The following is a 19,309-nucleotide window of genomic DNA, read 5'->3' on the forward strand; positions in this document are numbered from 1 at the left end:
GAGTAGGAAACAGGAAGGGGCATTTCACTGCACTTCTACTCCCGGCTGACTTGTCAGATTGTGAGACACACAAACGGCAGGAACCGAGTATTTGCCACGATGGTGAATACCTAGTAGGGAGTAAAATGAAGCAGACATGGAAGCTTGGGCTTCGACACCCACACATTAGGAGACACCTCTGTATCTGTATTTTTCTACATGTGAAACCAAGTACACTGGTTATCGCTCTATGAATGGAGCCTGTGATATCACAGCAATCGCAGAAAACACTGCTAGTACCATACAGAAATGAGATATCGCGTTAAAAAGGAATACCCAAGCATGTTACACTGAACCAAACACTTTTTCAAAGAAACAGTACAATATAGCCAGTGATCAGAAAAGATTAGTCACTCATGCCTATTCATAAAAAGTCAATGGAGTCAATCGCTGTTAAAGACAGCCCCACAGCCCTCCGGACACATCTAGTATAATCTATAGATAATCAAATTAGCTGTGCTATCAGAGTGAAGGGTGCGATTCCACCAACCAGCGCGTCTCCCAGGAGAGTTTCTTTGTTTTGCTGAAAATTGAGGTATGAGAGAATGGTACCCCTCCCAAGATGGAGACTTCGCTTCTCTGTGCATTTTCATCGCACCCATCTGAACCAGAACCATCAGATACCTGCCAGTGGCAAACTCTGCACCCAGAACTTGGACAGGACATGTCCACTGGACCGTGGCGAAAGGTCTCTGCCAATTAGGAAGTCATCATCACGTGACACGTTAGGAATTTGGAATCGGTCAGGGGTCAGAGTGTTGATTTAATCCAAGCCGGAGACAGCAACGTGCACAGGGCTCTTTGTTGGACAAGCCGGACCCCGCGGGTGAGATAGCAGAGGGCCCAACAGTAGTTAGTTACTGGTAAAAGCGCCTTGACTTCCGGCCGCTGAACTAATCGTGTTTTACAGGGAATAGGGACAGTACTCTACTATACTGGGAATTAGCTGCACCTTCAATCTAAAAACAAAACAAAAAAAGATAGATATCCTCAGTTGAACAAATAATTAGCTCAATTAACTAACTGGGAGCTTAAGTTGGAATTAAAAGCAGAAGTCCCCACAGCCTTCGAGGACTGAAGTACGACACCCCTGCTACTGAAGCAATTATTCGTCTGCCATCTGCACAGGGAAACAGCTGTGGTTTGTAAACAAAATCTGACGTTAATCGGGAAAACTAGTGGAGTTTGGGAATTTTTGGTGCTTCTGCCAGAAAGAAAATAAATCCCCAAAATCCCTTGTTCCGATGCAAGGTGCATTTCTTTACTCGTTGCATGAATCACGAACCCCCTGGAAGAAAAGTGAACAGGCCCAGAAGTCAATCGCCAGCCAGATAAACGTGTGTACCTCGTCTCGACAGACAACTCTTGGTGCTGTAGCACTAGTCGTGTGCCTGTAGGCAAAACGCTAAACTAAAGACCTCTCTCTCTCTCTCTCTCTTTCCATCTCTCACTCGCTCCCTCTCTCTCCTCCCCTGCCTGAGCTACGCCAAAGGAGAAAACACAATCCCTGTAACATTACCACGTTACAGAAACTGGAAAAACAAACAGTGCCTCAATCGGATGCCGCAGCTGCTTCTTCGCACTCCACTTTTAGACCCTCCTGCGAATCGCCAACGCTGCGGCCACAGTGTAACCAATACCTGTCAACGGCCACGGACACTCAGGACTCCCAGCCTAATTCTGTCCGGGCCGATACGAACACAAACAAGGAAAGCTGAGCCCGCCCTGAAAGTTTTTCCCTTTCCAACTTCAAACGGGTCGGATTTAAACTTGCGCCGTCTCCCTTGGACCTCCAGCCGAGCGGTTATATCCCCTCAGCGCTCGAGTCTGTAACGTAATATCTGTGTAGCAAGAATAAAAGGACGTCACCGTGTTTCTCTTTCAGTACATCTGGAACCTTCCTTCAGAGAACTGGCTGTAAGGTTACGATAGTAAACTATTTTAATTACCAATTCGTAATAAAACCAGTTCTTTAACATTTTTTAAATGGTTGAATTACTTACAATAGATGGCATTTAAATTCCCTATTTTAGGAAAGTGAACTTTTCATTGGAGTGAGAACTGAGAGCTACAGACACATTTAAATGGATGATCTTCTGTTCGTGTTGTGTACTGAAGTTCACTGTGTCGGGGTGACGCATCATGCTCAGCGCCGCACCCTAGAGACGCGCACGGGCCGAGACACAAGGCATCGCTTCACAGTTCCCTTGCCTTGTCGTCCGTTTTCGACACTACAAACATGTGAGCCTTGTGTTCATGAACAGCTACTTCTGTGTAGCTTCCTCTGAAGAGAGTAACTATAAAAACCAAGAAACCATTAAACATTAACACCGACACTCCTACTCAGAGGCTGCTAATTAGCAAACATCACTGGAAATTGCTGAGCTCATATTCTGAAGTGAAAACTTCATACCAGCAGCCCACACATCTTTATTAAAACTAATGAAAAGCAGATTGTCTTTTTTTTTTTTTCCACCGGCGCTATACTTGTCTGCAACAAACACTTCTGAGGACTGTAAAGTAATATTAAGATCAAACTAATGAGATCTTAGACTGCCTCGTGTCGGGCCTTTCAAAAGTGTTAAAGACAAACATTTCATGCTTAATTAAATAGTGAATGAAAAACAACAGGGAATAAGCAACATTCACTTTGCAACCCCCTACACAGTGTATTAGTGTTGTTTTCCTTTGTAAATACAACACAATGCACGAAGGGTTGCCTGTGGTAATAATACACGGTGAGATTGAGATCACACAAGGCCTGGAGTGACACATGAGCAAGCGTGCGCTCACACACGTGACACGTGAGGCGTGATCAGTGCATTCACATGAGCCCGTACCTGTCCGCACTCTTGGCACCGCGCAGACTGAAAAATGAAACGCTTGGGAAAGAGGCACCTTCGGATTACAAAGGCTACCTGTTCAACTGGCAGCAACTGTCCGGGGCAGTTCCTTAAATCACAGTTTTTCGCGGTGAAAGATTACTGTGCCACAGGCGTTTCGAAAGAAAGATACCACCAGACTGAGACCTACAGATCCTTCACTTTCGCTGTAGCCTCTCTTTTAAAGCACAAAAGATGGCGCAGCTTGAATTCTCCCAACTGTATTTAAAGAGCATCAACAATTCGGTGGCTTGTATTTGGGCAACTACTGCCCACACTGTAACAAGGCTTTAAAATGAGACACGTCGTTGCCCTACATCTCAAAACGACTGCACATGATATAGCTTGGATTTCCTCGCATGAAAAGCTTAAGGCTAGCAGATGTGGTATTTATGATAAATGCTGGATATCATTGTGAAATTACATTTACAAAGGGTGAATGCAGCGGCAGAATGAGAATGCGAAGTGAACACTGACCCCAGATCACACATTAACATCGAACAAAACGCAGCCAAAGCAGGCAGGCCTTCACTTCTGTGTCACCCTACATCATTATTTATAACACAGGGAATTCAAACGTTAAAGTAGGCAGCCATACAAGACTTATTTTTGCTGGCCTGCTTCCACAGCCAGCCAAGCTACTGACTTTGAAGATTTACCAGCCAGACTGAATTTCTACCAATGACAGTGTTTTTTTATCAGTTGTTTGGAGTCCGGCAGATAAATGTTAAGTGAGTCAGCTTGGAAATGCAATGTTTTAACACTGATTTTCACACAGCTGACTATATCCTGCAGAGTGAACACGATTTCCAGCATTTAGATTTGTGTTTGTTGTCTGTGTACGACGCCCAGAAGGTGCTCACAATCTCACTGTCCCCGAGATCTGTACCTTCCCTGATTCAGATCAATAAAGAGTGGGTCTATATGCAACAGAAGTAAATAAACAAATAAAGAATATACATCTGTTTTGTCAACGAAAAAAAGTAATTATCTGGTGAATCGGCTTCTACGCAAATTAAATCAGTTACCGAAAAACACATCCTATTACTTTCTCCGCACTGCCGGAGACGCACACCCTCTTCCAAAGCTCCCTTTACTCTCGCCGGCAATATCCTCTCCTCCTCAAATGCACTTTGCATTCCCCTTCCCCTCCCCAATGCTATATCAAGGTCTGCAATTTCCATTTGGCAGCCGGTTCTGCGATTAAATTCATCACCTTTATTACAAAAAAGGCGCTGCTTTCCACGGCCTGGTGCACAAGCGGCTGGGGGAATACATTTCTCAGCGCTAACGGCAGCATCAGTCTCCGCCAGCCACCACATCCATTCAGACATTAGCTTCTCTAGGCCAATGCACAGACCTATCACTCATAGGAGACAAACTCAGAGCAGTGCAAAGCCCAGGGGATGCCAAAATACCGCTCAGAGCTGCATCTCTCAGCCCGGCACCCTAGAGAGCCACCAAAATTACATTCCATATTAAGAGCTTTCACAAGGCCGGTCCATCCACAGACGCCAAATTAATTTAGGACTTTAGAAGAGAGGAAGAGAATGAAATAATAGGGAGGGGGGTAGGAAGTGTGGCAATTGCTCTCAAGAGATTTAAATGTGAGAACCAATAAATACATACAAATTTTATTTTAAAAAACTCAGCAAAACACGGCAGTATTTAAATAAGAAAGGTAATGAAAAGTGGGCAGAATTGAGCGTTCCTCTGGGTCCTCTCATGACGGACACTCATACGTGCCTATATTAGCCGAGGGTCATCCGGTGGGGAAAGAGCAGCCAACAGTGTTTGCACACGCAGACGTCCCCCCCGCCCCCCCGACCCCACCCCAGCCTCGCCACTGATATCAATCTGCTAATGAGCTACCAAGTGGGACCTGACACACTCTGCACTGCAACGAGATAACTGTGGAAGTGCTGCAGAGTCAGACCGCCGCTTTCCCCCCATTTCTCCAGAACACGCTATGACCTCAGGTTATCAGTGGGGTGGGGGGACAAAAAGCACAGAAATTAAAGAAGCGGTGTCCTCTATATCCTCAGTCCATCTGTCTCCCTGCTCACAGTTACAGTGCCTAAAGATAGTCTATACTCCCTTTCAACATGTCTTACGTTTTGTTGCCTTATCTGGACTTAAATTGAAGAAAGAAAAAAAAAACTTTTATCTACACAACCCAGCAAACACAGTCCCTCCTGTGAAGCAGGGTGGCGGCAGCATCATGTTATGGGGATGTTTCTCATCAGCACAGGCTGGAGCAGTGGTCAGGAAAGAAGGGAAAATGACTGGAGGGAAGTATAGGAAAAATCTGCTGCCTTCTCCAATAAATCTGAACCTGGGATGCACATTCGCCTTTCAGCATTTTAATGACCCAAAGCACACAGCCAAAACTACACTGAGTGGCTAAGGAATTAAACGGTAAATGTCCTTGATTGGCCCAGTCAGAACGCCATAAATCGAATCCAAAATGTGTATGACTTAAAGATTGCTGTCCATCAGTGCATCAGCTTTGTAAAGAAGAATATTGCCAAAGGTATGTCCACTGCCACAGAGATTTCAGTGTTGTATTTTTAATATATACCAATTTGTTTCACCTACCTTTTTCCCCTTAACAGTGTGGAGTGTGGTGTGTAGATAAGTGGAAAAAATCCTCATTTAAATGCATGAAACTAAGGCACTGACACAACAAGATGTGAATAAAAGTTCACATGGGGAGGAGACGTTCTATAGGCACTGTATATGAATATGCAACAAACAGCCCTGCTTGATGGATATGCATCTAACCTTAACATCAAAAATACATTCATACATAGTCAAACGAGCAGGAAGATCTGTGTCAAGATTTCAACCAATAATAACACTAGGAAGCCAACAATAGATAAGGAAGGCAACTCTCCAATACAAAACTGTAATCAAACAAAATGGCGACTCAAAAACCAATGGTCATAATTCTTTAAATAAGGCAGAGAGATAATGCTTCGATGTCATGCATGTCTTCATCTGTCCTGACAGCTTTCATGCGTCACTTCTCGGAAATGTGTCTAAGGCACATTGTTACACATCAAAACCTCTTGTTTTACTCAGCCGTCAGACGTTGTGTAGCACAGCTAGTCTGAGTAGGTGATCCGTTCCAGGCAACAATAAGGTTCGACTGTTTTATGTTCTAATTTGTTCTCTACATACATTGAAAGTCTTCTCTGGACAATTGAGAGCAAAATAAAAACCTCAAACTCAGATTGATACCCTAAGAAAGCAGGACTTCCTTAATTTGAATGTAACGCAGATCCTGAACAGTATTAATAGGCACAACGGAGGCAGACACTTGTAAATCCTGCCTTCTTAATAGCCCCAGCGACATCGCTTCTTGGTATTTAATTATGTTTATTTTTTAATATTCTCCTCCACACGAGTCAATATTTCTGAAAGAGATATATCTTACTTATTAATACATTTGTAAAGCACGTTTTTCAGTTCATTCATTATAAACACATACATACATATATATTTATTGATTTTTTTAAGCACAACAGCAATGCCTTCTGTTCCTCTGGGGAAGTGCATGACTTACAAGTAGCTCTATAATCTCAGGACACTGCACTTTAGGATTAAATGCAAGACAAAATACATACATTAATTCATATATAGATACAACTTGACAACTCTAGCACAGTCTGTATGCGAAATAAAACCAACAAAACTGTCTGAGTTGCATCCAACCTTTCACATCTCTCTTCTGCCTCCCAAATTTCCATTCGATCAAGCAGGCAGGGAAAACTATCTACGAGTGTCTACCCTGCCATGAACGTGTATCTACTGTTTTGCATTGCTGGTGGTGATGCAACTGAATTAAGGGGTTTATTTTGTGGTGTGTGTAGGGATGAGGGCAGGAGAAGAAGAAGAAGGAGAAGAAGAAGGAGAAGAAGGAGAAGAAGGAGAAGAAGGAGAAGAAGAAGAAGAAGAAGAAGAAGAAGAAGGAGAAGAAGAAGGAGGAGAAGAAGAAGAAGAAGAAGAAGAAGAAGAAGAAGAAGAAGAAGAAGAAGAAGAAGAAGAAGAAGAAGAAGAAGAAGAAGAAGAAGAAGAAGAAGAAGAAGAAGAAGAAGAAGAAGAAGAAGAAGAAGAAGAAGAAGAAGAAGAAGAAGAACAGATTGCAAGAAGAAAATGCCAGCTCCGAGCTTCACATATGATCAATGTCGCGCTCCAGCACAAGCTGTTGACAATATTTTATCCCACCCGTAGGTGTAATAGTGCTGAGGTTTGCGAAAGCGGATGATTTAAAGCCGGGCATTACTGAAGGGTAAAGCGATTGTACAAAACCTCGTCGAGCCTCACTTGAAAATACAGCCGAATCAACAGCAACCGCACTTTACTAAGACACCGACTCCGAAGCCGCCAATCACTCCTGCCGTAGTTTACTAATGAACTTCACACGTCGTCGTGTTTTGGAGAGCGGCACCGCAGGTGATTAACAGCTGCTTTCACAATGCTAAGTACATACAAGCAGTGTGAGCTCGAGACTTTAGGACTGCGCATCCGACCTCTCTTTTTAATTAGCACTAAGCAAAAACATTAACTGCATAGACACACATACACACACACACGCATGTAATACTACGAAGTTTTAAAACAATCTGCTGCATTTTATGAGGCTGTAAATTAATCCCTGAATACAGAAACATCTCCCTGACATGTTTACGAGCTCTTCAATTTACGTGAAGTCGTCACATCTATGTATCAGGCCGAGCTACTCCTCCCACACAGTCAGTCAGGTCTCCAGCATCGGAGGCGAGGTTAACCCTTTTTCATATTGCTTTGACATCTTATTAGCAGACAGAAATTATTCTGACTCCTTGAATAACGCTGGATATACACTTTCAAAACCAAGATGTCATTCAATAAAGTACAGCCAAGAGTGTCTCCTGTTACTTTGCCTTTGTTTCCCATATAAGGAACAATTCATTACTTTCAATACCTCAATATATACACCGATCAGCCATAACTTTATGACCACTGACAGGTGAAGTGAATAACACTGATAATCTCGTTATCATGGCACCTGTCAGTGGGTGGGATATATTAGGCAGCAAGTGAACATTTTGTCCTCAAAGTTGATGTGTTAGAAGCAGGAAAAATGGGCAAGCGTAAGGATCTGAGCGACTTTGACAAGGGCCAAATTGTGATGGCTAGACGACTGGGTCAGAGCATCTCCAAAACTGCAGCTCTTGTGGGGTGTTCCCGGTCTGCAGTGGTCAGTACCTATCAAAAGTGGTCCAAGGAAGGAAAAGCGGTGAACCGGCGACAGGGTCATGGACGGCCAAGGCACATTGATGCACATGGGGAGCGAAGGCTGGCCCGTGTGGTCCAATCCAACAGACGAGCTACTGTAGCTCAAATTGCTGAAAAAGTGAATGCTGGTTCTGATAGAAAGGTGTCAGAACACACAGTGCATCGCAGTTTGTTGTGTATGGGGCTGCGTAGCCGCAGACCAGTCAGGCTGCCCATGCTGCCCACTGTACACTGCCGAAAGCGCCTACAATGGGCACGTGAGCATCAGAACTGGACCACGGAGCAATGGAAGAAGGTGGCCTGGTCTGATGAATCACGAGTTCAAGGTGTTGACTTGGCCTCCAAATTCCCCAGATCTCAATCCAATCAAGCATCTGTGGGATGTGCTGGCCAAACAAGTCCGATCCATGGAGGCCCCACCTCGCAACTTACAGGACTTAAAGGATCTGCTGGTAAAATCTTGGTGCCAGATACCACAGCACACCTTCAGAGGTCTAGTGGAGTCCATGCCTCGACGGGTCAGGGCTGTTTTGGGACCTACACAAGATCTGGCAGGTGGTCATAATGTTATGGCTGATATGGTATATGATGGTTACTCCTGTATTTTGTCTGTTCTGGTTTTAGATGAGTTTTGAATTTAAATGCAATGCATCAACCTGAAAAGTTCAAACTCCACCAAACTCTGAGAGCCAATGCAGCACATTAGCAGTGTTCAGATGGACATTTGAGATTACATTTAATCTTTGAGAGGACAAGCCAATCCATAGTCTGATTTTTCAGTGTTTGATTTGGTGTTTACCGGATGTCAGCCGGGTGAAATTAATTGCCGGAATTTAAAACTACCTTGTGGTCTCAGGAAATTGAAAAATCGGGACCTACGTCATTAATAATCCGCCACAGCCTCAATACTTAACCAGCGCTGTTGACATGCTTTGTGGACAATTTTCCACACTCAACAGCCTGACTCCCATTCCCATCGAGAGCTCCAGTCTACGGCACGGATGCCGAGTTTGTTTTTACAAAGCCTTTCACAGCTTGCGTTTCAGCGTTGCCTCCAGCCTCGGCACAGTCCTGAATGCTTGGTGTAAAACAGAGTGTGAATGTTTCCCACACAGCTTTTTTATTTTTTATCAATTAAAGATCATACTACAATGACGGCACAGCCTCGTGTCTAATTATACGAGGGGAATCCCTGTAGAAAAACAACGCTGTGTGGGTACTTTCACTCAAGTAATGAAGTTAAGTGCAGTAAAGAAACCAGGGGTTAATTAATATATCTCAACAGCTTCATCTGCCAATATTGATCTACTGCTGGATGAAGGCCTCCCTGAAGATCTTTCCCCTTGCTTTGATATACATGTATGTTTAATTATTATCACTTCTAAACCGTGGGAGAAGAATGCTGCTTGATGTGTAAAAGCGATTGATTAAATTAAAGTTAAACTTCGCTTCACTGATTGCTTCATTCAAGCATTCATTCAGAAATAAAAAAGGCATCTATGATTTGTGTACAATGTACTTTTATTGGAACCAAGCACACAAGCCTAGAAGAAACTCAGATGCATTTTTATATTTAAATAAATGAGCTGAATTAATAATAAATATGTTAAAATAGAAACATTTGCCCTCTACAGTGTCCAGTGTCACAAATGATTCTAATTCACTGGTTCTCAATCCTGGTCCCGGGGACCCCCTGCCTTAGTGGTTTTTGTTCCAACTGAGCTCTCAATTACTTAATTGGACTAATTTACTTAATTTTATTTTTTCAATTGTGTAGTTTATAGAAAGTTGGAGATTACAAGTTCCATCTGAAGTTTCGAACTTAACATGACATCTACAACTGTTTAAAATAATTTAACATCTCAGATTAGGCAAATTAGTAGTTCAATTAGGGTTCAATTAAGTGCCCTACTAGTAATTAAGTAATTGAGAGCTCAGTAAAAAACAGCAGGGCAGGGAATTCGAAGAATAGCAGAAACTACTTGAATATAAGAAAACAGATTTAAACAGGTTAGACAGAAATCAGATCAAACCATTTAGTTCAAATAAAATCATTTATCTGATGATGTTATTATTAATAATAATATTAATTGGTATTATTAGCATGATGATGAGTGATTAGGATAACAGATTTGTAATGGCTGTAACAGGACATCTTGTATGAAAAGGTCTCTAACACAGTATAAGATAAAAGCATATGTTTCCTGACACATCTGCCTAATTAGGGAGGCTATCGCCCCTTTGAAAAGACTACAGAGCAAAGTCAACTCCCAAGCGGCGCAGCGATACAGAAACAAAAAAGAGCCATTTGGACGGAGATTATAAGACGCATCACACGTGGTCCCCCTGCCTCCGACACAATGAGAGGATCTGGGCACGGCTCTCTCTGTGAGACGTGGACGGGACTGCAGTTCCTACTTGCCTAATTGAGCTGCGGTGCTCTGGTATATTAGCTCGGTTCCCCTCGGAGCACAGACACACAGAGAGAGAGAGAGAGAGACACACACACACACACACACATACACACATACACACACACAGACGCTCACACACCCCGGCGTCCCTGGCACTGGGCTCCAGCGGCCACCTACTGCAACACCCGCTCCTGTCCAATTCATCATCGTCAGCCTTCTTGCTGACAGTCTTCAGGCCTGCCTGGGTGATGAATGGCTCTGGTATTCACCCTATGTTAATCTGGGGCTGACGCAGATATACTGTCTTATAGACGAGGGACACTTAGCGATATTAAAAGTCTGCGCCACCACACTGCAATCACACTGGGCGTTAAACTCCACGCTTGAGATGAGATTGTGTATTTGTTCTCTCTCTCACTCTTTTTGTTCAGAATAGTTAGGAAGAGAATACAGTTGGTCAATCAATACCATGCACCCTGTATACCTTAACAGCGTCGCCTGTGTGCTTTGCAAACCTGGGGTCTGAGGTACACTTAAGGCATCAGTTCTGATCGCCTACACTGCGATATGCATAAAGCATGCCTGCTGTGCTGTGCACTTTTCACCGGTATGTCTACATACAGCCGGCAGCAGAGTTCACTGTGAATTCAGGATTGCTAATGCACAGCGTGATCGCAGGGCAGTGCCCAGGTGCAGCACTCAGCTCTGAGGCGCTGCTGATGGACTTTGTTTGGAGGAAATATGAATTCATTCTGAATCACCAAATGCAGCCCCTAATTGAATTCAGTTTATTTATGAAGTTGACTGTCAGATACACACAGTCAACAATAAAAGTCCTTTAGGAGAACACACTCTTGGGTAATTAAAAGATGCAAATCAGAATGCATATCTGTTGCAGAATGAGGGTTAAATTATGATGGTGTGCTTCTCCAGATGGAGGTATGCATTCAAATCAACACAAAGATCAACAAGCCTACCTAGCAAAGCTTTTTCAACATCCAGAGCCAACGGAAGCGTTCTCCATCGCTGGCGAGAGCCTTCCTGTCATTGTGCACGCGCTCCCCTGCATATTGAACTCTGCCTCGCACATGCAGGTGGTGCATCTCAATATGTGCCACCACCACAACCTCGTAATTACCTCATTTGTGTTTAAATAAATGTTCACCTGTGTATTTTAAACGGGTACTTAGTTTTGCATTGTGACTTTCCCCATTCTGCATGTTACAATAGAACCAAATACATGCATAATCCTTCCAAATTACACGAGAGGTCTGTACAGTCTTTGATAAAATTATGTGCATACTGATGAATATATGTAAATACAGCCAGTGATGCAGAAAGGGAGCATTAAACAATGACAGGATGCTACAGAATAAGAAGCCAGTGCAATAAGAGAATTAATGTTATGTACAGTAGGCAGTAGCTGTTTAATCACATGCATTATTAAACTTGACTTAAGTCAGGCAGTGCCACAGCATCCTATTCTCATAACACACAGCTGTGTAGGGTAGGAGCAGAAATAAAGACAATAAGGAATTAATCTGTAGATTTTAAATATCTCAGTGCGATTATTGTTAAAAGTCTAGTTGCTCAGATTAGACAAGAAGCCCCTAAAAACTGGGAACAAATATATATTTTAGATAGGGTTGTCTCACATTTTACTAACTAAATATTTAAATCAAATAATTTTAGACACACAAAGCACATTATATAACTGTTCACTCCGAATAGATAGAGTTTCTGAACAGCAATGCTCTGAAAGCAGTCACATCAATATTCAAATTCATCTGACAGGTGAAACAATTCAGGGCAGGAGAGTAAATGTCAAGAAAAACAAAACTGAAGTGCAGAAGATATTCTTTCTTTAAACGTTTTAACCTTCACAACTCTGAAAGACGAAGTATAAAGAGCAGGTCAGAAAGGTCCATACTCTGACTGGCTTACACGCATATATCTTGATTTCTGTTTCGGCCCTGTTCTGACCGTCGTCTTTTTAAAGGTCAGGCCAGAGACTGTAAACAGACAGGCCCAACACTGGGATTGAAACAAATGTCTCTATATTCTGCCGAAAGCCGGTACAAACCAGACGGATATGGAGGCCCGGGGACACACTGGAGTGTGTACAACAGCTCTGAACAGAAGGGAGCAGGTGGACAGACTTGGATTGCATATAAACAGAACAAAATGCACTGAAATGGATGTAAATAATTCAAATTCCAGACACTGGCTTAAATCGCTTATTCTTCTTATGACTCTTATCAGTAACTAACTAAAAGTAGTACTAGTAATGATATTATAACTGATTCCCAAACTATCAGAGGTGTGGTTCTCACTCCTTAAAAGTTTATAACAGCTTAAGTCCAATGGAGAATCGAGTAAAACCAATTAAAATCCACCAAGGGAAAGCCCAGGGCTGAAAGAGTATTTCCCGGTCGTTCAGCAGTTCTTTCAGATAGTTCTCGCCCCTCCGTCGGGTGAACCCGGGAAATTTGTGCCTCGGTCAATCACAGCCGAGAGGCCGGGCGGTCGCTTAGCAAAGCGCAGGGCCCCCCTGGCGCCAGCAGAGCTCGCACCAATCAGCGCCACTGATAGGCCTAATTAAGAGGATTTCAACAACAAAGCACCATCTAGCGATATTTAGCTGGAGTGAATAAATCACAGTGGTGATAAACAATTGGTGATACAGCATAAACTAGGGCGGGCTGCATAGATTTTACACGTATTAAAAAAACAAACATCTGTATTCAAATATAAAATCACTTGTCCGTTTCCCACTGTAGCAAAGCACTCTGTATCTGTTTGACACAGGACAGCGCTGCAGTGATCCCAGACAGGGACGTTTTTGGCCGTCTGTGCAAAACCAAAGCAGGTTCTGGTGGCAGCTAACTTTTATACGAAAGGACTTTTATCTTGCATTTGTTCTTTTTTTTTATTCTGCTTTCCTTTCTGGCTTTGTTTGCTTTTTTAAATCCAGACAATGATCTCTCTGTGCAGCACTGCTACAGTCAAACTAGTCAGTAGCCAGAAAAATGCAGAAGTGAAACACTGAAGTTCACTAAAGTTATTTTCAACTCTGCTTTATATACATTTGTGTTTCAACATTATCTGCTTCATTTCTTACAGTGGGTGTGGATGTTCATTACAAGGGCATGTTGCTAGTGTGAGGGACTGATTAACAGCTTAGATTTAAATCTTAAATATATCCAGTTACAGTGCGATCAACACAACCAGCCCAGCACAGAGAAATAAGATAATAAGAAAGTAGGGTTCAGAGAACAACCGCACTCGAATGCAGAAGCAGGATAACGTCAGTAATCACAAAAAACAAGAACAAACATATCAGTGTATAATACAGTGTCGTACACCAGAGATTTGAACAAAACTGGACCCGGGGTTCTTAATCACCACAAAATCTTATCAACGTGAACCACAACATGATCATCTGATGAACATATAGGTGAAAGTATTCAAGCTTGCTTTGAAAACTACATTTAAAAACTTAAAAAAGGTAAATCCTCTTATTCTACAAGGTTGAACACAGGTGCTTCTGTCAGCAAAACACACATGAACTAAACGGTATCCATACAAGCCGGTGGCACGGCATTGATAACACGGCTACACGCGTTCCACTGCGGTCTTCTGTTCGTATGTTGATAACCTCACCACAACACACAGATGATTAATTCCGTGTGCAGGCCAGCTGAGGAGGAAGGAGAAGCGAGTGAGCCGAGGCGTGCACAAACAGAACTGGTTCCCAGAATGAAGCGCACAAGTTTAGTTTTCACAGAGAAGGCCTGAGGTGTGACCAAAAACCCAGGAATTACTAAACCCTCCTGAGCAGGTACTTTCACTCTGAGCCCTTCAATAAAGTCTTCAGTACAAACTAGAGCCACAGTTTGCTGGGTAGAGAGTCCCACTCATGTTAAACACACAAAAATGATTAATCTAAGCTTTCTGTCTGTGCTGCTGATTTGAAGATGGAAAAACATGCAGTCAGGCTCAGGACAAATATATAACATCCATAAAGGAGTGTTATGAATATAAATATGTCACTTGCTTGTTCTGGAGTTAACAGAGTTACAAAAAAGATACAACATAAGTTAAAACATGTTAGTTAGCTCATATAACTCTGCGGAGAAAGTAAATATAATGAAGCAGCTGCACATATAGACTGCCTTTAGGATGCTATCCATGTTGTACTGTGTGTAGATTCAGTGATTAATGAATGACGGTGTTTAAAATACGGGGTCTAACATGACAATACCAGGAAAAACCGTAACACTGTCAGCCAGGAAAGCTTGTTTCCTCTACTATGGCTGCATGTTGGCTTCATTCAAATAACAAAGAGACAAAATACTTCCTATGCATGTTCTGTATCCTTTCTTGCTATTTTCGTCCCGGTGTTTAATTAATATCAAGCCTATTTGTGGCACCAGTCCATGAAATGCATTGAGAATATTATTACGTTTCTGTTATGTTTCACAGAGATACAGACGAGGTCCCAGCAACTGCAGAGTCAATGATGCCTGAGTTATTCAGTTGCAAATTGGTGAACCCTATTGCTCTCCTGTAAATCACAGCCCTAATAAACCTCTCACTCATCGCCACTTAACAAAAGCACTGTGTATTGGGGAGGTAGTGCAGGTATTTAAGGGCCAGCTTTATAACGTTAGCTACAGTTCAAAAGAATAGGGAATCTAATTGTAGCTCTGGATCCTAATTTTACACGGAAGGCAGGGCGCCCCCAAGTGGACCCAACAGGCCAGACCCGGTGAAGTTTGTAACAATGTATCCAACATGGAAACACTTTCCAGAAAGTTTCCCCTCTCATCCCCACCCACACGGGCAACACAAAAACAGCGCAGGCACTCCGGGATTTCTGCGCAAAGGTTGCAAATGTGAAATCAAGCAAAATGTCTCTGTATACGATAGTTTCCAACTCAACTTTGAATACAGGAAGAAGAAAAACTTTTCACACTGATTGTTTGGTAACGTTTTAGTTACTATGTTGCTCACCACACGGACAGATTCATTACTAAGTAGCATTACAACCCCAAAGCTGTTACTCATATTGTTGTTCTGAATGTGAGGAGTATGATGTCATACTGTCTGTATCTGTTGTTTCCTCTCCCCGGCAAACAGTGTAACAGTGTAGCGAACTCGTCCCAAGGCTTTGGGCTTCATAGCACTAGTTTCCCACCTGTGTCTTCACGGTTTAAGGGCAAGTTTGGCACTCAGTGTCTATAGCACAGTGGGTCAGATACACACCATTCAATAACTAGGAAAATGCTCCCTGAACAAGTTCTGCAATTCCCTGTATGCATTGCTTTATTGGATCATAATCAGCGCTTTAGTCGTTTAAACAAAATCGACTTCACATAACCTGTATATTTTATATGCACACAAATAATCATCATAATAATAAATCACGCTCCTATAGAGACACTCTCAATATAAAACGCATTACTGGTTGAAGTTTGATGATTAGTAAAGTACTTGAGCACAGTTGCTCCATCCCAACCCGCCTTAATGAACGCTTCATACTCTACAAAGTGTCACAGCCCAACAATGCAGCCAACTTGTTCTGCAATCTGTATCATCCTCATCCTCATCCTCAGCCCAGATTCACATCCGACGTGCACATCTGGGAGCCCCATCGCGCCTGTTTCGCAAGTAAGAGCTCTGCTAGGTTGTTGCAGCGATACTAAAATCCAGCTGCGTATTTTACATGTTCAGATACAGCCTCATCAGGCGTAAAAACGAGGACACCGAGACCCCGGCGTGCAACACCGTGCGCTGCAGCCTCGACGCCCTCATGGCTGTCGGGTCTCACACAGGAGCAGATCGAGGGGAAACCAACGTGCAGCATCACTAGAAAGAGGGAAACCTCTCAATTCAGAGCTGGTGCATCGGACGAAACGTGTGGAGAGAGAAATGTGACTGCTGAGGGTGTCGCGTCCCTTGTGCAAGTAGCCCTGCGTGCATGTATGCATGCATACATGCATGTGTGTGTGTGTGTGTGTGTGTGTGTGTGTGTCCCCGACAGGAGTGCATGCTAAAATCATGGGTCTTTACCTTCGTCCAGCAGCCGTTCGAGGTGGTTGAAGATGCCACAGAAGTTGGGCAGGCTGCTCATGAGCTTCTTGTCGTTCATGAGCTGCATCAGATAGTCTGGGGTGGGCTTCGGTTTCTCCTTGGTTTCCATTTCCCCCACCATATTCCAAAACCGACCCCAACAGACAGACAGACACAGATAAAAAAAAAACAAGGAGAAGAGGAAGGAAGCACTGCACCCCCAGCAAGAGAGAAAAATTGAGATAGATGTCTCAAAAACGAAATGCAATGCAAAAATAAAGTCCCACACGCTTCAGGGCTGTGCGATCTCCTCACTCCTCACTCCCTCCTCCAGCCAACAGCTCCTGCCCGGTGCCGCTCGGTGTCTCCGCGCTGGGGTCTGGATCCTGCTGTCACTTCCAGTGGGGAGGGGGGGGAAAGGGAGGACAAAAAGGGGAGGTAGTTGCTTATTGAGAGGGGGGCTAATTCCACAAGTAACTCAGCATGCACCATCAACTCCCCGACTGTCCACTTTCCCTCAATGCTGGAGTTCGCTCTTCCTTCCCCCCTGCTTTGCCAGGCGCCCAGTGCCAGCTTCTGCCAGGTCCCCGTGTCCCCCGTGGGTGTCACTGTGTGTGTCTGTGTCCAGAAGCACGGCTGTCCCTCTCTGTCTCTCTCAGTCACTGCGCTCCTCGCTGAGGCTGCAGACTGACTCGCCTCGCTGTGCCTGGACTCGCAGCGGCGTCACATGACCCGGGCGGGCGCATGCGCGGTGTGTGTGAGAGAGAGAGAGAGAGAGAGAGAGAGAGAGAGAGAGAGAGGGAGAGGCAGGGACACCAGAGAGACATAGCAAACGGCAGGGAAGGGGGGACAGGAGACAGGATTTAGGCAGTGGACTAGCACGGCAACCCTAGCAAGTGAGGTTGCACAGGAGTTGGGACATCTGCAGCAGAGATGGTTGGGTGACTTGTGTGGCCAAGTTGGAAAGTCTCTGTCTCTCCCCATTTCCTGCAGAATAATCCCCTGCCTTCCTTCAGCCAAGGGGCAGGTCCTGTCGTCTCCTAAACGCATCTTAAAAGCTGCAATTCGGATCAGATCGAGCGTTCTGAACCCTGACGTGATGCTGAGTTACATAAAGGCGTCAAGAAGTCAAGTTTGGTTTATCTTTTCTGTCCTGTTCTTTTACAGTCAGTGGCAATGTATTGTAATTACCAGGCAGGCTTCACAGTAGCCCAGAACAAGTCAGTATGACCCCGGGTCAAGCTAAACAGAGGCTGGCATCAGGTTATCGCAGTGCCAAGGAGGTCAGGGCAGAATAAACCCCTGGCAGGCGAGTTTGGCAGCTCCTTCGGTTCCTGTCTCCCGCAATATAGTAAGAGACCTGCAGTTGGAGCCGGGCTGCTGTGCACTGTGCGCCGGGTGAATTAGGCCCGTGCCGATTCTGATTATAGTGCACTAATGCAATGACAGTGGATTGAGAGCCTCGTCTCGTACCTCTCCGGAGGACCGACTCCTCGGGCTCTCATTATTAAAAGCAGCATGCGTCGCCACAGCCAGGCCGGGCCAGATGCAGCCCTCTCTCTGAGCAGCGCTTGTTGTGGCCGGTGTTGTGCTGCATCACAAGCCTATTGATAGCTCAGGATCGCACAGAGCACTATTTACACACACATATGCATATGTTGCTCATTGTACAGCGAAAGTGTATAATTGCAGGCATTTACTATTGTTTTTATTGTTGTTTTAGATACATTTCCCCCAGTAAATGGCATGCCCTTGGTTACTGCGTTCAACACTACATATATACATGCATATATGTATGTGTGTGTGTGTGTGTGTGTATACTGTATATATTTCAGTCAGATGTGCATGCACAGGCAAAAAAAATGAATGGTGAATAAATCCAATTTTTTGAAAGTAATAGTAGTCTAGAGAATCCACTTATTTGCAACGCCAACCTCCTTCAGAAAGTCGGCAGACTGCTGACATGGTAACCTACTGTTTTTATTTTTTTCCTCTTGATTTCCATGATGCCTTCACTCAGTGTGTGTTATTGTGCGTGTTTCTGCCTGCAGTTTCTCATTTTCCAACTCTGTATAACTTATCTTAAAAAAACAAAGCATTTCTTGCCTGTCATTTTGTATAGTGTGTTCAGAAAAGTGTAAATAAATAGCATACAGTACAAAACTACATAACTAAACCATAGTGTATTATTATTTTATTATTATTATTATTATTATTATTATTATTATTATTATTATTATTATTACTTACTTTAGTTATCTATTTACCTGTTTTTTAAAGTTCTTAAGGTTTGGTTTTGTGTCTCCTTGTCCAGTTTATAATATGAATGATTTACATGATGGGGTTTGTCTTAGTGATCAAAGTTAGGAATATTAAAGCTTATATTGGCTTTATAATATGATATCTTGTGCTGTCCTTCCAAACAAGAGCACAGAACAGATGTAAACATATAATCAAGGAATGTATACTGGATACCCAACTCAAAGTGCTATTTTGCATCTATATAATGTGACTATTAAAATGCATGGATTCCGATTTTAAATATGATGGATGCAACACTCTTATCCATATTGAAAGCTTTTAAAAGCATCTCGAGATATATATACATTTATATTA

The 19,309-nt window shown here is 43.4% G+C and overlaps 1 protein-coding gene across 3 annotated transcripts in view; it reads right to left on the bottom strand.

Moving 5' to 3' along the window:
• Positions 1-17,379, bottom strand: part of qkib (QKI, KH domain containing, RNA binding b) — a 118,214-nt gene extending 100,835 nt beyond the window's left edge. For 2 of the 3 annotated variants that reach the window (XR_010805404.1, XM_066697373.1), the window contains exon 1: positions 16,694-17,379. Coding sequence is in view for 2 of the 3 variants with exons in the window: in XM_066697373.1 (XP_066553470.1) it covers positions 16,694-16,835 (142 nt within the window). In the remaining variant the exon portion in view is untranslated. The remainder of the gene's footprint in view (positions 1-16,693) is intronic. The other variant, XM_066697374.1, reaches the window with a different exon arrangement.
• Positions 17,380-19,309: the final 1,930 nt, after the last annotated feature.

This window comes from Amia ocellicauda, chromosome 23, assembly GCF_036373705.1.
Source record: "Amia ocellicauda isolate fAmiCal2 chromosome 23, fAmiCal2.hap1, whole genome shotgun sequence".
Classification (NCBI taxonomy): Eukaryota; Metazoa; Chordata; class Actinopteri; order Amiiformes; family Amiidae; genus Amia; species Amia ocellicauda.